This window comes from Lepidochelys kempii, chromosome 11 (genome assembly GCF_965140285.1).
Source record: "Lepidochelys kempii isolate rLepKem1 chromosome 11, rLepKem1.hap1, whole genome shotgun sequence".
In the NCBI taxonomy this organism is placed as follows: domain Eukaryota; kingdom Metazoa; phylum Chordata; order Testudines; family Cheloniidae; genus Lepidochelys; species Lepidochelys kempii.
The window spans coordinates 32,644,360-32,663,456 of NC_136390.1; the positions used below are offsets into that span (position 1 = coordinate 32,644,360).

Sequence of the window (19,097 nt, forward strand, 5' to 3'; positions counted from 1 at the left end):
TCATTTACTTAATGAAAGCTTGTCAAGGACTCTGAAAATGTCTGCCAAAGCAACTATGAAGCCAGTCACATCTACTTTTTTAAAAACTACAGTTGATTCGCAATACTGAATTTGTGAATTAATAAGTCCACAAACAATAAAATCAAGTATGATAAACCACAAAATGCGTTTTGTTAATTTATTTTGTCATTTATGTTTAAATTATTTATGCTAATCTTTCATAATATGCTAAGAAATGTTTCATAGAACATTCTGTAAAAGGAACTTTTTAATAACATGATACCCTCACATCCAAAAGCAGCTACTAACAGAAGTTGCACTGATATTTTTCAACTCTGCAACCAATATGAAGTAAGATATCACAAGAATCCATACTGTACTTAGAATGCAGATCTTCCAAGAGGCATACATATCCAACTGATATCCAGCATCAAGTGCAGAATCCATCTTTGTTAAAAACTGATTGAAGACTTCTCAATCCAAAATCAGTATCTGTACCACTTGAGCCAAAGTAGTATCTTAAATATCTGTCAGCAGGAGTACCATTTATAATATATATACACACTATATTTTTTTCAGGTGTCTAATATCTCAGGGATCTCCCCCTGTAGTTTATCATAGACTATTTGTCTTTTTGAGCCATGTAAACAGGACTAAATATTGTCTCTCTTTATTGTCCATACCAACCTGCAACCTAGTAGACAACTTCTCATATGCTTATTCATGAGTGAGGGAAAAAAATGCAAAACAAGATTCAGAAACAGATGAAAAAAAAATCAATCATGGTTCAAGGGTAGTTCAGATTGTGCTGTACTCGTGTTTTCCCTTTTGTACTGTTTCCAGCAAAAGATACCACAAACTGAGGGACATTACATTCAAATACATTAACCTTTGAAAAATCCATCATCATCAAAAGTAAGAAAAGCCATATGGATTCCGCCTTTCCATGCAACATTTGATTCTATGAACAAGATTTTTCCACTGGTGTAAATAAACATAATACCATAACAAAAGGAATATTGGTTTATATCAGATGACACTCTGCTCCTGTATCTATTTTATCCAGTTTTTTAGAATGGAGAACAGGAGATATTTGCAGGACATGACATTGTTTTAGAACAAGAGTCTAAAGGAAGTATCTCTTTCAGGTCTTTTTGAGGTATCGAATAATGTTGGATGAGTAAACACAGACTGGGAAAAAGTAGGCCGAAATCTCATTGTAAATTTCAATCATTTTAGACGTTGTTGAATTCTGGGAACCATTGCTTATTCAAAAAACGGAATCTGACTATTCCATTTAGACTCCTACATAAGTTTAGTACCAGCTTTCAGTGGTATCTTCAAAATTACATGCCTTGTCTCCACTAAGATTTTACATCAAGATAGCTAAATCAATGTAAAAGCACACCTTTTTTTGCAGTGGAGACATAACTATAGTCCATGTTAAAACAGCCTCAAGGCTACTCTAACTTATTTTAGCTAGTAATCGACTTTTAAGGCTGTTACATAGCTGAGGATTGCTGAAGTGCAAATCATTCTATCCCATCACTCCTACCAGCCTTGACACTACTCATATGCAAGAGTAACCCCCTATGTCCTGTGATGCTATAACACAACTGAGGATCAGGACCAGAGTTCCTGGGTCCCTGACTTGCATTCAGACCACTAGACAGGACATATATACCTATAGACATACAACTGTTTTTTGTTTTTAAACAAACACAGCAGAAGACCTATTCCCAGGTAGTGGATAAATGTAATCTGAATGATATAATCAAAGTATGTATTTCACAGTTGTAACACAACATAAGAGGTTTTAGGAACAGGAAAATGAAGTTGCTTACGTTTACAGTAACAAATGTTCTTCAAGATGTGTAATCTGTATATGCATTCCACAGTTGGTGAGTGTATGTCCAGTGTCCACAAGTTTGAGAATTTTCCTGTCAGCGGTACCCCTAAGGGTAGTGCATGCATCATTCCACAGGGGCATAAAAGGTGAGAATCCATGGTCCCAGGACTCTGAAGTAGCAGGCACAGAGGTAGGTAGTGGAATATGCATACAGACTACACATACTGGGTCAAACTGATGATCCATCTAGCCCAGGATCCTGTCTTCCGACAGTGACTGGTGCCAGATGCTTGAGAGGAAATGAAAAGACCAAGGCAATTTATTGAGTTATCATGATGTCCAGTCCCAGCTTCTAGGAGATCATCCCCTTGTCATCCAGACCCAGCTACCTGGCTTCTCGAAGAACATCAGTTACCATAAAAGGTGTGTAACCTCTTTCTTCTTAGAGTGCTAGTCTGTATGCATATTTGTGACGACTCTCAAGCAGTTTCCCCTCACTCAAGTCGACTAAGAGGTGTCAAGAGTATGGACTTCAACACAGACCATGTGAATCTTGCATTGTCCCTAGCAGCCTGCACCAACATACAGTGTTTTGTGAACATGTCAGTCCACCTTCATCCTGGGTCCTCTGCACTGAGGCCACTGTGTGGCCCTGGGGATGCAGCAGGGATGGGTCTAGCCTCAGGTGTGTGGGTGACAGTCTTAACCTGCGATTCAGGTAGTACGACGATGGGGCCACCTGCTCTACATTCCAAAATCAAAAAGCATGAGAGATCATGGTGCCAAGGACCGGCAATCCCCACACTGCATAATAGTGGTACCACACTCTCTCCTTAGTCCTGGGTACACACCTTTTGACTCCTTGGGAGAGATCTAGACTGCTGAATCCTGGGATCAGGCTGGGGACAGCTGTTGGCTGTCTTGAGTCAGAGGACAAGACAGCAGTGCTCTGGAAAAGATTGTGCCCGTCCCATAAGCGCAGGGGGAACATGACTGCATGCTGGAAACACTGAGGCCACTGGGTCCAGGAATCTGGAAAGCATTAGGAATTAGTGTGACTCCAATAGCCGCATATCTCTGGGGGCTGCAGCTAAGGCCCTGAGTGGTGGAGTCCCAACAGGTTGGTGTGGCAGTGACTGTGAAGGTACCTGAAAGCATGCTGAAAGCATCAGGATGGCCTGTACCAAAATCAAACTTTTACCAGGTACTGAAGTAGCCAGTGACCACTCTGAGTTCTTGGTACCAAGAAGGCTTATACAGCTATGACAACTCGGGGTGGGGGGATGCAGGCTCTGGTGCTCAGGGAACTTTTTCTAAGTTTTGAGGCACCCTTGGTGTCCAACAGGCTGGTAGTTTTATGTGGCCTTTACTTTGGATCAGGGGAGGGTGATCTCAGCCTCTTCTTCCTCGAAGGCTTCCATTCCAAGTCTGCCCTGTATCTGACCCACTCACCTAGAAGGGTCCTAGAGCCCGGGTTCCAGCCCAAGCCCAGACACCTACACAGCAATGAAACAGTCATGCAGCCCATGCCCTGCGAGCCCAAGTCAGCTAGCACGAGCCAGTCACTGGTGTCTAGTTGCTGTGTAGACTTATCCTGTATGTCTTCCAGACAAGGCAGCTTCAGACAGTTTTAAAGTCTACACTGGGGCCAATTTCAACAATCTTTGTTCCCCCAGGGCCTAGATGCCTAGAATCTGGAGTTGGAGTCCAACCTCATTGCCTGCTCCATGAGAAAAGCCTCAGGCATGCCTCCCTTGAGTGCTGGGTCCACTTCAAGAAGGACCTGCAGATTTCACAGTACCCTGAAGTATATCCTTCTTGAGACAAAAACAGATATCTCACGTGTCCGTCATTCAGAAACACAACTGCTTCGCACAATGAGCAGTTCTTAAGCCTGGGGAATTGCTGTGCTTGAGCATAGTGTCCCACACCACCTGCAAGCTTGGGGAAGGGCTTCCCTCCCCCTGTGGCTTCCATGTGCAGCTATGTGACTAAACTCAACACTAACTAGCCAAAGCGGAGGTAAATTTTAAGAGAGTTGCTCTGACATATACCATGACCAGTACAAAAGGAACTGAGGCATAGCAAAACAGCTCTGCTCTTTATACCCTTGTGTAATACACATGGAGAGGAAGGTCCTATGTGTCAACCCACCCCATAGATATTGCCGATTAGACAATTCTCTAACGCATATACATGAGATGTGCGCTCACCAACTGTGGAGTATGTATCTGGACTTGCACTCAAAGAAAAAAAAGTTCCTCCAACCCAACAAGTTTACATTTTAAAAACAAATCTTAATCCCACTTTTTTGCTACCCTTTCCTTCTTTTTCCAGAGAAAAACATACAGGCATTTTTAATTCCTTAATTATGGCAAGAAGATAGAGATTCCACAAATAAGGATGAATGATGGTTTCTATCCTTAATATTATATATTTCAGTTACTTACCTCTATAACTTATTCCATATATCAATTAATATTTTCATGAAGTAGCTTGGCTCAAGTCCCTGTTAATCCTAAACTAGAAAACTAGGAGTTATGTACCCCTTTTTTCAGAAAATTGGTACCAGTCTAAAAATATACTGTAAATGACAACCATATCAGTTCCTTTCATAATATAGAAATCCTTTATTATGTACCTCAAATATTCTTTGTTTTCAATTAGGAAAAAAATCTCTGATTGAACTAAAAGAAACTTTAGGAGATTACCATGCTTTCAAATTCTTTTTTTAAATTAATTGTACCGAAAAACATTAAGAAATGCCACTGTCAATGCAGTAGGAAAATCCAGGTGGATTTCAACCTGGAAAATTTAGATTGGAATGTTCTACTGTCTACAACTCATCAAACCATGTTCTGAATTTTACAGTATAGTTACCTGAAGTTATTTATTCCAAATTTGCTTTTGATATGGTGCTTCTGGCTTTTATTAAAAAACGACTGAGCCTAAAAATACCTCCAAATCACCTTGTAAAACAAACTATTTTTCATATAAAGAAAAACTTCAGAAAATATTACACACTGAAGTCACTGGCAAGAATTCTGCTGATTTCAGTGAGTGCAGGATCAAAACCATAAATAGTTTTCCATGCATCTTTTTCCATCTTTCAATTTGAATTTTGCAGTGCTCACAATCAGATGAGACTGATACAATAACCTGGATTATGATATGCCACAGAACGCAAAGAAAGGCAGAGAGAAGAATAGGAAAAGTAGCAGTAAAAGGCCCCAAACCGTAAAAAGTGGAGGAGATGGAATCAGCAGGAAAAAAAACTATCTGATGAGCAAATTTCTGGAATAAAACTGATAATTTTCTATACCAATAAGATATAGATAAATTATTGGCACTTTCAGTATTACAACAGGACACTAAATTTCAGTAACGTACATACAGATACCATTTTCATTAAGTACTAGCTTAATTTTTTGGTTATCTTACTGTAAATGGTTTGTTAGCTGTTATCAGTTTAGTTCAAATGTTTACATGACAATCTAATGAATCAAAATCTGATTCATGAAGTATAAATATAATTTTAGAGCTTCTTAATCATACTAGGTTTTTAGGCAATATGTTCTCTTTAACTCCATATTTTAAAAATATATGGATTAGAGTAGAAAAACAAAAATATACACACTAAAAATTACCTGATTGAAAAGCTGGTCTGATGCCACATGTAATAAAAATGCCAATGAGGAATGCTTAAGTTTATTTTTGTCATTAAAAAAATAGATATGAAAACAAATTGGCTAAGAGATTGAGAGACAACCTAAGCCTCTAAAAAAAAATCTAGATTTACTATTTAAAATGTTTGCAGTTTTAATGGTATTTCAGATAAAAATCAAGAAAAAACGTAAATATAAGATTTACATGCCAGTTATGTCTGGAAAGTGCAAGTGCTCATGACCTTAGTTTGAAATGGATCAGATTAGTCTGTGGTATTCAATGCTGATTGGTGTACTTTAAAGTTAGGTAACACAACACTCACAAGTTACCTTCAACACAGATAAATTATAAGAAAAATGGTGGTAGTGACACAGAATAGACATTCTGGAATCACATCACACACCGAATATATTAGGATCATGCTTTGTAAGTACCAATAAAGTACCAATAGCTATAGAATAAAATTAGAAGTAGGATCTGGGCTTGTAAGCATAAACATATATAGACATATATAAGACAACATACATAGAGTGTGTACACACACATGCGCGCACACACACACACAGTGTAAGCATTTGGAAATATACTACAATAACTTGAATGATTATGTATGACAATGTAGCTACTGGGAACAAACATTACTCTCACCAAAGATGTTATTCCAAGCACACCTATGTTATAATAAAAAAAGCATCTCCCTAGTGACTAAAGGATAAAATTACTTACCTATAATTATTGTTCTCCAAAGACAAACATCCTGTACAGATCCACTATTAGTCTAATATCTCCAGAAGGCAGATATTGCTAGGGCTTTCCAAGATTCTGAAATGGCTCCCTCCTCCACCCAAGATGAAGGTAGCAGCTTTGAGTTTCAATCTGAGGAATCTGCAAATTCTTCCTGTTTGCTTGTCAGGATTTGGTCTTTGACTAAGTCAATGCGCATTATCTAGTTACATATCAAGCATCACAGTTTAGCTTCTACACTGGAAGCAAGGGGTTGTGGGGCGGGGAAGAGCAATGCTTTAGCGGTACACTTTAGAAAGAAATCTGGATGAATGAGCCACAACTTCTGTTGAAGTTCCTGAGACATGTACATTGCAGACCCTGTTCTGCCATCCTCCCATGTGGTACGGTGTGTGCTCCTTCCCAGCACCCTACCATTTCTTCTATAAGGTATGGAGGAAAGATAAGGCCAGGTCCCAGCTCTTCTAGACCAACCAGCAGTGGAGCTAGGAGAGAGCAGTGTTTGCATACCCAGTAGTATTTAGCATTTTACCTGTAAGGGTGCACAAGGCAGGAGGTCTTTTGTGGCCCCATCCCCTTGCCCACCTGTTATAAATTGGGGACAATCCAGCCATAAGAATGTACATGTGTAATCTGAGACCACTGGAAATCTCAATGCCTTTTAACAGTGTATTATGGGGAGGTGTGATAACAGTGCTGAGGCCATCTATACCACCATCCCGAACAGAGCAGTATTTGCTAATACCTACTTGTTCTGTTTTAGCCTCCCCTTTCATGACATTTTTCTTTCTCCTAGTAAAACTGCTTTGACCTGAGCAGAATGTAGCAGAAGCAATAAAAACTGGAATTTTTGAATGATATTTAGAAGAGGTTTGGGATAATTCATTACCCAGCCTTGTGATTGAACTGTGGCCCTTCCTCAGTTCCTCCTTTCTGAAGTTTTGCAGTCCCAAAGGAGGGCAGGGAGTGCAGTACATCCCACTAGATATAAAGTAAGAGGGGTGGAAAGAAGTAACTAAGGCTGGGGACATGTGAGATGGGAAGAATATAATAGACAGACAAGAAAAAGAAAAAAAGAGGGGTTGACCTGATGTCCAGGAAACTAGTAGCTACTTAAATCTGAGGTTCAATAGCGAGGTACATACCTACATGATTTATTGATCCTGACTTATTCAACCCTGGGTTTACAGTGGCTGATGTACAAGGGGCCTACAACATTAACTTCCTCAAGGGGCCAGAAGTCAGCCAACGCCACCCCAAAGTGAGCAATTTGACACGGCTTCAGTTTTATTACAAACATTTATGCATGTTTTGTAGATTGATGTATACTCCTACAGGGATTCAACTGCCTAGGCAAGGTGTTTTGAAATTCCAGGGATTCAACTGCCTAGGCAAGGTGTTTTGAAATTCCAGGAATTGTTGAGCACATTTTCCTGATGTCTGTCCACATTCATGTGGTGATATACAGGGAAGAGTTATCTTTAACAATAAATAAATATATTCACTGACATGAGATCACAAGAAAAAATGGAAGTCCCTAAGCTGGACAAAATAGATGGTGGTGTCACACAGTTCAATCATAATTTATTCTTCTGTGAAGTGGCTACTTTATCCACATAAAGCAAAGCAGAGTTCTGCCACACTCAAGTAGAATGTTTGTTCATACAACTGTGCATAAAAACTGGACCCTTCAGAAAAGCTAATACTGTATTCTCTACACAGTAAATACCTGTGTTTTAAGTATGTATTTTAGATACCCTAGACCAGGGGTGTCCAATCTGTGGCTCCGGAGCCACATGTAGTTCTTCAGAAGTTAATATGTGACTCCTTGTATAGGCACCGACTCCGGGGCTGGAGCTACAGGCGCCAACTTTCCAATGTGCCGAGGGGCGCTCACTGCTCAACCCCTGGCTCTGCCACTGGCCCTGCCCCCCTCCACCCCTTCCCGTGCCCTCCCCTGAATCTGCCATGCCCTTGCTCCTCCCCCTCTCCCCCCAGAGCCTCCTGCACGCCACGAAACAGGTGATCGGGAGGTGCGGGGAGGGAGGGGGAGGTGCTGATCCACAGGGCTGCCGGTGGGTGGGAGGCGCTGGGAGCGGGGTGGGGGAGCTGATGGGGGCTGCTGACTATTACGTGGCTCTTTGGCAAAGTACATTGGTAAATTCTGGCTCCTTCTCAGGGTCAGGTTGGCCACCCCTGCCCTAGACGGATGAAAATACAAAGGAGACATGATACACACATAAACAGAACTTCTACAGATATGGAGTTCGTATAACAGAAGAAGAAAAAATTTCTACTCTAAGAAATATCTGAACGTGTTCTCTTATAAAATACTTAGCTCAAAGCTCCTTCTTAACTAGACAACTATCATTTCAGAGCTGATCTTGGGACATACTGAGCACCTGAGACCTGAGGAAGTCAATGAGAGTTGTAAATTTTCAGTACCTCCTAGGATCAGACCCTCAACTCTCAACAAAAGCTACTGTAAAGTACTATGTACGACTGTAAGAATGAATTCACTAACAACAGGCAATGCTCCAGAGTGTAGTAAAAATTATTTCACCTAGATTTATGTTACTACTCCTTGGATCAAAGACTTTACTTTTTAAAAAGTGGATACCTGCGGTCCATCTCTGGCTTCATAGAAGTCACCCACTCCTATTTTTGCACTGAAGCTGAAATTGTCCCTTGAGATATCCATTATTCCATTTCTGCTGAGATACTGAAAAAATCACATATTTTTCCACTTCAGGTTTTAAATAATTACAACCCAGCTTTGATGTACAGCTAACGTCAGGAGTCAAATGTTTTGCATATTCTATCAAGGGATATGCCTCTATAGGAGGTCAATTTAGAAACAGGTTAAGGTACATTAGCCTCACATCACAAGACATTTTGTATCAAGGAACTTTATTTGAGGAAGAAGTGCACTTTTTTATTGTACACATGCTTTATGGTACCAGAATACATACAAATTGAAAAAAAAGTATGTACCTTTACTACTTCAGGATACTGTCTCAGTTTCTTTCCACATGGTGCATAATATGCTACTTCTCCTTGAAGACGACCACCAAAATTCCTTATTCGTGTTTCTCTTTGCCAGCTGTAATAATAGTAAATATAGGTGTGTGTTAACACTCATTTCTTGAACTAATTTATAAACCTCTATTTATTAATTTTACATTAAAGTCAAGAGACAAATATATAAAGTGATTAAGGCAGAAATGTGACCAGGCAAAAATGGTATTGTATTAGGTTACGTTATCAAATTTTTTTTTTTATACATTTTAGCATTGTAGTGCACACAAAGTTCTGGGAAAGTGAGCAGATTCTATTCTGGCTCATGAATTGTTAACAGAACTACTAATGAATTTTCAGTTGCAAAACAATTAAGCAACACATCTTTACATTTGTAAATAAGCAAATTTGTTTTGGAAGTAATTGAGAGACAATACATAGGAAGGCTGGAATTTTCAAAGGGAACAAAGTGTCACTGCAAGTCAAAGGAGTGCTTAAGTCTGAGAGTCCCTTTGAAAATTCTATGTCAAATACTACAATGCCCTTTTTTAAAATAAATGACCATTCACTTTATGAGACACTATATGCAATCGCTTCCCAAATGCCGTTTAAGTAAATATAAAACATACCCATACTCTAAAGGAATACGCAACTCTCGTTCGTCTGTTACTCTTCGCCTTTTTGAAGTACCTTAAATAGAGTTTAATTGATTAACATTGGAAAGCAATGAGATGACAGAGAACCAGTTTACTGAAAACGTGTATTCCATTACTCAGATCCCCAAACCAGAAGAGCAACTGAATTTTATCCATCATCATGTATACGACCACACCAACTGAATGGAAATTTGTACCCGCTACTTTTTCCACTAGGCTCTCTCCAGTCAAAGACTTCTGAGATGTGAGTACAGTAGAACCTCAGAGTTACGAACTGACCAGTCAACTACACACACCTCTTTTGGAACTGAAAGTACACAATTGGACAGCAGCAGACACAGACACACACACAAAAAGAGCAAATATAGTACAGTACTGTGCTAAATGTAAACTACTAATAAAAATAAAGGGAAAGCAGCATTTTTCTTCTGCACGGCAAAGTTTTAAAGCTGTATTAAGTTAATGTTCAGCTGTAAACTTTTGAACAACCATAACTTTCTTTTCCAGAGTTTCGAACATTTTAGTTACAAACTACCTCCACTCCCAAGCTGTTCATAACTCTGAGGTTCTACTGTACCTCCTCTGTAGTATGCAATGAAAAGTGGGCATCCTTGCAATGAAGAGATATCAAATTTATCAGAAACTAAAGTATTTATAGTATTATTTACATTTCTTTCATATGTCCGTTCTCACTGAGTACCAGCTTTGGGCAAAAAAATAAATACATGGACACTGCTTTCTAAGAGTGTGCACTTTTGATGCAAGTAAACTAAAGACAGAGGAGCAGTGGAGACTGGATACAGGAAAGCAAGGTGAAACACATCTTTTTAGGTGACTGACTAATGATATGATGGACAAAAAATAACCTTTGATTCCAGAATGGTGGATCTGAGTAGGCAGAAAGCATTATACCATATACTAAAGAAAACACTTAACATAAAACGTATATCAGCTCCATATATAAACAAAATATAGACAAACATGGACATGCCAATTTTTTGCACCGTGTGTAAACTTATGTTATTAAATAAAACTAGTGCCAGCCAATCAGACTGCTGAAGAGCAATATAAACTTCAGGGGATCAGAATTCAGGTTATTCATAAGATACAGTAAATCTTTATAAACTATAAAACCAATAAGCTTGCATCTAACTGAAAGAGAAAAATAAAAATACGTCATTTCAAAGCCAGTCTTGCATAACAGCAAACAACTTTTCATTAATGGTTAAGCAAGCAACTCTTATTTCACTGCACTCTAAATATTAGGATAAACTGGTTTCTGATTCAACGTCCTTGTTTAAAAAACAAAACAAAAACATGTATTTTCATGAGACATATGTAGCACTTTGCTAATTAGCAGCCAAGAGACTCATTGTGATAATTATTGAATATTATGAATTAGCAAGTAAGGGAATGACCATTTACGCAAAAAAAAGTTAAAGATAATACAACACTAAGTGTACTTAACATTTACTTATTTAAAAGTGTGTCATAAATGTATTAATAAATGGTCTATTGTGAATTTTGCAAAAATAATGAAACCTGTAATACTACAAGTCACTACAGTCAATACTCCTGTTGTGAAGAGTGGTGAGATGGGCAGTTTTTGGTGCAGTTTACAGTATGTAGATTGGCAAGGTTCTACTGTAACGGGAACAGAAAAATACTACTGCCTAGGTCTTGTACCGTAGATCTCAAAGTACTTTAGAAAGGAGTTCAGTATCATTATTTCCATTCTACAGACAGAGAATGTGAGGCATAGGGAGATGAAGTGATTTGTCCGAAGTTCAGAACAGAACCCAGACACCCTGAGCCCCAGTCTAGTGCTCTATCCACCAGTTGTCACATTGCCTCCCAGAATGCTTACAGAGAGTAATGATCACCCCAGATGTTTTGAATATAAATGCCATATAAAGGTCATATGAATTGACCTTAGCATTCAGGTCCCGGTCCTGAAAGGTGCTGAGTACCCACAACTCTGTTTGACTTCAGTGGAAGTTGCAGGTGATCAGTACCTCTATGGGTCAGGCAAAGGAGAGGAAGGTCAGTATCCAATTGCAACATTGTACATTATGGACACTGTTATCTTGACACTTTTTGAAATACATTTACGAGACACATTTCTCAGACACTACACTTTGTTATATAAAAGACAGTAAGATACCACAGTGTGTACTTGGAGTAAGTGTAGAAGAAGGTGTCCCAAGAAAAACTGGTGACTGGGATTCAGGACATAAGGCAGCAGGAGCAGAGCTTGGAGTCTTTACTACTTGGAGATTAAGTGGTGTAGAGTGAGCTGTGAGACTGATGGAAGAGCTTTTCAGAGAGGAAGTCGTTTTATTCAGTTTCAGTGGCATTTTCTCTCCTTCAGTATCGGTATCAGATTCATCTTGATCTTTGTCATCCTCATCATCATCTTCAGACCCTTCTGTATCTGACTCTGAATTACTGTCAGACTCTATGGGAAAACAGTAACAAGTACAGGTTACAACTGGACAACCAACAGCACACTGAGAATTGTTCATTGTAGCTTTTTGTCATTCTAGCATTCCTCAAGTCTGTGGATACATTAATTAACAAATGTTTTAATATCATTTACAAGATCATCGTGAATTTACCCAGCCGTTGACATGACTGGAAGCAGTACAGAACTCAACTCAAGGAGTTCTGGGAGATGTGTTTCTTCATAAAAAATTTAGAATAAAATCTTTAATTTTTTTATATAGAAAAGTCAAATAATAACCTGATTGACTATCATCAGAATCCTCATCATCTTCATCTTCATCATCGTCATCGTCATCATCGTCATCATCATCCTCTTCATTTGAGTCATCAGAGTCTTTGCTACTTGGAATGTCAGAATCTGTTCCTCTAAATTGTTCCACTAAAGATTTTGAAGAATGAAGGCGGTGCTGTGTTTTCACTGCTGTTATTGCATTATTGCTGGCTGCTTTTTCCTTTCCCAGACCTGGTAACACAGGAGAGGTAGAGGGCATAACAGGTGTCCTGTTACCAGGTGTTTTTTTCCCACATGTACTTACATTTCCTAGTGAAGAAAAAGGGGCACTGCTAGAAGTAGCTATGTTTTCATTTATCTTGGGCTGGGATTTGGATTTGGTTGTAAGTGCTAGAGGTGCTTCCTGGATGACACTCTGAATTACTCCATTGGGTTGGTGATTACTTAAAAGTGCATTTGTCAAGAATGGATTAGAATGATTGTTTTCTAGAGACGTGTGTTTCTGATGAGCTGGTAAACTAGAGCTTGGTTTTGGACTTGACAAAGCTGTGATAATCTTCTTCAGGTTCTTAGATGATTCTTGTTTCTTTAATTGTGCTGGGAATGTCTGTTTATACTGTTCCTGTAGAAACAGAGAGGCAACAAAATAAAAAAAAGACTGCATCTCACAGGGAAAATTATATTTGTTTAGCCCTCACTATTTGCATCCACAAAAAGCAGTTTTAGAAGGTGGGAGGGTAGGTAGCTCGAGAGCTGGGTAGATAATCAGGTATCAAGTCTAGACTCTCCCTAGATGTTTCATGATAAATCAAATAAAGAAAGATGGCTGACCCAGGGATTCAAGATATTAAGCTGATAGAAGTATTGGTGCAAGCTTTTGAAGCTTCTACTTCAGACTGGAGAGCTATTTTCACTCTTATCACCTGCTACAGTTATAACTGGAAACTGAGAGTTTACCTCTTATGAAAATAAGTCAATAGGAAAAAAAAATTACATGAAACAGGACATGCTCAATGTAGCGTTTATAAGATTTCCATAGCAATTAAAGAAAAAATCCTGGTTTTCTTATTGACACCCAGTAAAAGTCATACAAGTGGATGCAAATCAAATTGTTAGGCAATTCATAAATCTTAAATAATAAATATAACACAGAATACAAAATAATAATGGCTACTAAAAATAACAGGAGATTGAAAGAAGACGGCTGGAATAGCAAAATTTGACACAGGAATCAATAAAAATATGTTGAACCACTGGGGTCATTCCAAAAGTGTTATGCTAGAATACCAGGTTGTTGTTATAGAGATGAGCAGTGGCTGAAAATGCTCAAAGGCAGCATAATTACCCCTTAATTAGGGAAACTAAGATGCTCTTGAAGTCACTCAACAACAACCCTTTTGGAGTGCATGGAGCGGGACTGACAGGCTCCAAAGGGAATCCCATTCCATCCATTTTAACTAGAATTAAATCCTTATCAGGGATGCAACAAATCGGGAAGTTTATAACCTTCATAATCCAGCAAACTGAAGTCCTTCCAGATGCACTTACACTGTCTTTAGCGTCTTTTTTTTTTTTTTTTTTGAAGATATTATATTATGGTATTTCAGACTCCTCAGAATTCTGCGATGTCAAGATAGAAGATACGAAAAAAATATTGCCTCACTTTTCTTCGGCCTGGTCTAAACGACAGGCCTATATTGACATAACTACATTGCTTGGGGGAGCATGAAAAATCCACACCCCTGAGTGATGTAGTTATACCAACCTAACCCTCCCTGTAGACAGTGCTTTGCCGAGGAGAAAGCTTCTCCCGCCAACATATGTACGCCTCTCGGGGAGGTGGATTAACTATGCTAATGGGAGAGCTCTTCTCCCTTTGGCATAGACCGTCGTCATAGAAGCGCTGCAGCTGTGCCAGTGCAGCATTTTAAATGTAAACTTGCCCTTAGGGGATGTCAGACCTTACACATTGCCTTAAAACATGAGTTTCTATTGTTTTATTATTAGTGTCACGGTCCTTTCCCCCTCCCCCTATAGGTCAATGTTTGAAAGCCCTACTGGAGCTTGAAGAAACTCCCAAGTTTTTGCCTTTGCTAATTTTTCAAGGGTCCCCCAATGCAAAAATCCAACCCAATGATTAAGGACTGGAGACTACTCCCAAGAGAGCCAAACATTTTATGGGCTGCCTTCAGAAAATATCCATGTCATAGCCCCCATTAGGTTAGGGCAATGATTTCAGGTGAGACTAACGCTAACACACTACATTATTCTTGCATTGCTGTCTTAGTGCTAAGTTAGGGCTTCCCCCCATTACACTGGTGAGCATTCACACAAATAGTCTCACTGGAATCAATGGCTACTCGTGGAACTAAGGGCCAGATTTTTTAAAGGTATTCAGGACCTAAAAATATTGATAAGTAACTAGTGGGATTTTTAAAATGCCGTAGCCACTAACTTCTATTGATATCAATGAGGGTTGACATTTGTTAAAGCTACTAGATATCTAATTCCCACAGATATCAATAGAAGTTAGTGGCCTATACACTTTAAAAATCCCACTTGGCACGTATCTACATCTCTAGGCACCCAAATATCTTTAAAAATCTGGCCCTAAGAGCTTACCAGCATGAGCACTGGTTGCACAATATGGGCCACAGAGACTTACTGTAAACCTTGTGTGGCACTTTCATTGGCATTCTACTGACATTCAGTGGACTTGTAAGAGACCAGTGTCTGCAGAGTATGAAACTAATCAACCTTGAAACCAAGTATTTTCTGAAAAGCAACTACCCTGGATACTTCATGAACATGTTAGGATATGAGTTGATTTTTCCAAGCTATTGTTTCAGAATACTAAAAGGCACTGCTAATTTACACTACACACTCAGGAACATAAAACCTTTTACCTGAGGTTTAAGATTAGCTGTTCTAAAAGGCAACCAGATAGCATTAAAAGTGATATTAGTGCTCAACCACAAAGATAACCTTCACTAATAAACATCATTCAAAAATCCACATAGATTTTTTTTAAAATATGCCAAGATTAAGTCCTGTGTAATTTAAAACAACAAATATAATTCTCCCCCAAAACCCGGATTTTATAACAAAGGACTTGAGAAACATAACGCTATAATTTGTTAAGGAGGACATGCATATAGACACTATGGCTGTAGAACAAAGTCAAGTATTGCTAAACCAGTAATTTCTACTCACCCGTTTTGATCTTACATCACTGGTTAAAGGGCTAGATTCTTCAGAGGTATTTTTATTCCCTGCTTTCAGTAGATCAGGAGAAGGAACTATACGTTTTAAATAAGTTTCCTTTTTGGCTTGATTTACCAAAGACAAAGGTTTCACACTGGGCACCAATCCCGTAGACTGTATTACACTTGTGTGTTTGTTCACAGATTCCTCCTTTGCCTGAGAGCTTTGGAAAATAAAGGGAAGCTGCTGTGACAAAACCTGAGGCTGCTTCTGCTGGGATTGGAATGACGAGGGAGTCTGGGAATCAGACACAAGAGGTATCTGCTGGTGTGTTCTCTTTTCCTGGGACTTTTCATGTGTTTTTTGTCCATCTGCTTTCATGTCTGTTACTCCACTATGCATTAGCACCTGTAAAATATTTTACAAAACTGTACAGATTACATACACTAGCCCATTAAATATTTAAGATGACAAACAACATTTTATATAGTTAATCTCCATAAGCAACTACGATTTCCTCAAAACAAGGTAACACATTTATTTTAAAATAATCTTACAATATATTTGATTGCTTGATCTTTTCCCCATAGGAAGTCACTGTTTAATATAAAAATAAGGCCAAAAAAATCAGTTTTGAAATGTATTCTTGATTATAAACCTAATGGAATGGTAAAATTCTGATATGTATGGGCTATTCCGCTTCTGACTGCAGTTTTCCGAGGCAGTTCAAAACTGTAACAGTCTCTGTGCTAGCCATGCCCCCTTCTCTGACCTGCTGCCAGATGATTCATTCCAAAAATGAGTAAAAACTTCACAGAATAAGATAAGTAAGAATAACTTCAAAGCCAACCAATAAACTACGTACAGTAGGCTATAGCCTACAGGCATAACTATCAAAATTAAACATTGTCCCTTGGCTTGGAAGCTAGCCAGGGAGGGTAGAACTGTGGGAGACACTGTAGCAGAAAGAAAATCATCAAGTAAGAAATTTACCATTCCGCAAGCCCAGCCTATCCCACAGTTCTGATATAGATATAGATAGGAAGCAGTGAACAGCCAACCGACGTAGGGAGGGATAGGAAATACAGAATGAGATAAGGAAGAGCCCTTGGAATTAACTGGCAATGCTATTACTGAATCCCTGCATGCAGCACCTTACTGCCAAAGGAGGCTTCTGCAGAAGACATTAAGTCCACTTTGTAGTGTCTAATGAAGATTTTAATCAGTGAAGACCACTTTACTACCCTGCACATCTCTTGTAGTAGAAGCACAAGCTCTTTCCGCCACAAAGTCGCCACAGACGGTGTGGAGTGTGCCTTGATTAAGTCTGGAACAGGAGCACTTGACACACTGTATGCCTTTATGATGCATAGCTTGATCCATCTAGCTAGTAATAACATAGATACCTGGCACTTCAGATGAAAAGTGACAAACAAGGAGCCCGATCTTCTTGTCAGTTAGGTGCACTTGATATAGATCTTCAGTGCTCAGATAGAAGAGGTAATGGTGGTGGCGCCACACTGGCCAAAAGACATGGTTTTCTAATCTGATAGCACTGAAATTGGAACCCGCACTGCAGCTACCAGTGAGACCAGGCATCATTTACCCAGGCCCATTTCTTCATCCAGACCATTTACAACTCACAACATGGTTATTGAAAGGAAAGCGTTAGCTTGCACTGAGGTGATCTTCCAAAGTGATTGGAACTGTACTTTCCTCCAGCCGAGCTTCAACATTAAAGGCCTACTCCTCCTTCTGGACTAGGTTTTGCTCATGGTGTTAAGAATGCAACAAAAATCCTAAGGATCCTGGTAACCCAGTTATCCTGGACTTGCTTTATGAAGCCAGCCACAATATTGCCAGGTGTCAACACAGTGTCATATTCACAGGATCTTCTGGTTCCTTGACAGAGAACCCTCAGGTATCCAGATTTCTCAGAGCAGCCACACTGGCTAAACCAATATTTCCTAAGTGGAACCTACCACTGGTGTTAAAAGCCCTAGCCACATATTTTTTGAGCCACTGACATCAATATCTCCATTTTACCTATCCATCAAAACCTGTTTTCTGGTCACTATTATATCTGCTAGATGAGTTTCTGAACCTGGCAGCTTTATCCCCACTGTGTGTTCCATGACAACAAAGTGGTACTAAGAATCTCAGAATCATCTTGCCTAAGGTGAATCCATCTTTCCATGCCTTCATTCTGACCAAAGCGACAGCACCCAACAGAAAAGCTATTGCAAACTTGGAATAAGACTTTCTCACCTCATCTTCTGGATCACCTTTCTTAGAAGTGGAAAAAGTGGAAATGCATATTGCAGAACTTCTGGCCTTCTGTGTGAAAGACCATTCATTCCCAGGGAGGATTTGGGGTTTGTTTCCCTTGTGAAGTTCTTGGACTGCTTTGTATTCTTGTGACTGGTGAATAGGTTAATTGCCAGAAATCTGAACTTCTGAAAATCAGAGTGAGGATTTCCTGATTCAGGCACCATTCTGAGTTGTTGACTGCATCTCCTGTGCTGAGTCCTCTTTACTCATTTCATCATCTCCATCACTTCTGCATGTAGAGTTAACATTCCTTCTTCCATCTTGGTTACTGATATATGCCACAGTGGTCATGTTGCCCAACTGGACCAGAACGTGTTTGCCCTCTACATAGTTCTGGAATTTCCATAGGGCTAGCTTGACAGCTCTGAGGTCCAAGAAGTTGATTTTCTTGTTCCTTTCCTTGAAGTTTCAGGTACCTTGCACTGTCCTGTGCCCCAGATGCATTCCCCCTCTCATCAGGCTGGTATTGATCGTGAGTACCTGTGGGTCTGGAAGGCATATGGGAAGACCCTTGTGGATGTACCATGGGATTGTCCACCATCTGATAGTGTTCAACACCTGGCTTGGTACCCGACCTGATCTTGCATGCATTCTGGTGAATGGTTCCATACTTTCAGAAGAAAGGCCTGAAGGCACCTGATATGGAACCTTTCCCAAAGGGTGGCTCCTATACAAGAAACCAAGAGGTCCAGTTGCTGTGGACGATGAGCTATGGTCAGCCTTGCATACTTTACCAACATGGATATCAGGTTCTGGATCTTGGCGAATTTGTCCAGCGATGGGTAAAGCTTTGCCACAGAAGTGTCTATTTCCATTGCCGGGTGAATTCTCTGTGTGGAGCGAGTCAAGGACCTCTTCTCGATGTTCATCACAAATCTGTGCGCTTGAAGCA

General features: G+C 39.5%; 1 protein-coding gene across 12 annotated transcripts in view; it reads right to left on the bottom strand.

Annotated features, from left to right (window-relative positions):
- Nucleotides 1-19,097, bottom strand: part of BAZ2B (bromodomain adjacent to zinc finger domain 2B) — a 353,162-nt gene that overhangs the window by 87,034 nt on the left and 247,031 nt on the right. For 11 of the 12 annotated variants that reach the window (XM_073305587.2, XM_073305577.2, XM_078847946.1 and 8 more), the window contains 5 exons: nt 15,884-16,282; nt 12,677-13,292; nt 12,098-12,391; nt 9,907-9,967; nt 9,254-9,362 (listed from right to left, as the gene is read on the bottom strand). In XM_073305587.2, the coding sequence (XP_073161688.2) occupies nt 9,254-9,362; nt 9,907-9,967; nt 12,098-12,391; nt 12,677-13,292; nt 15,884-16,282 (1,479 nt within the window). Of the gene's footprint in view, nt 1-8,879; nt 8,982-9,253; nt 9,363-9,906; nt 9,968-12,097; nt 12,392-12,676; nt 13,293-15,883; nt 16,283-19,097 lie in introns of all 12 variants that reach the window. The other variant, XM_073305571.2, reaches the window with a different exon arrangement.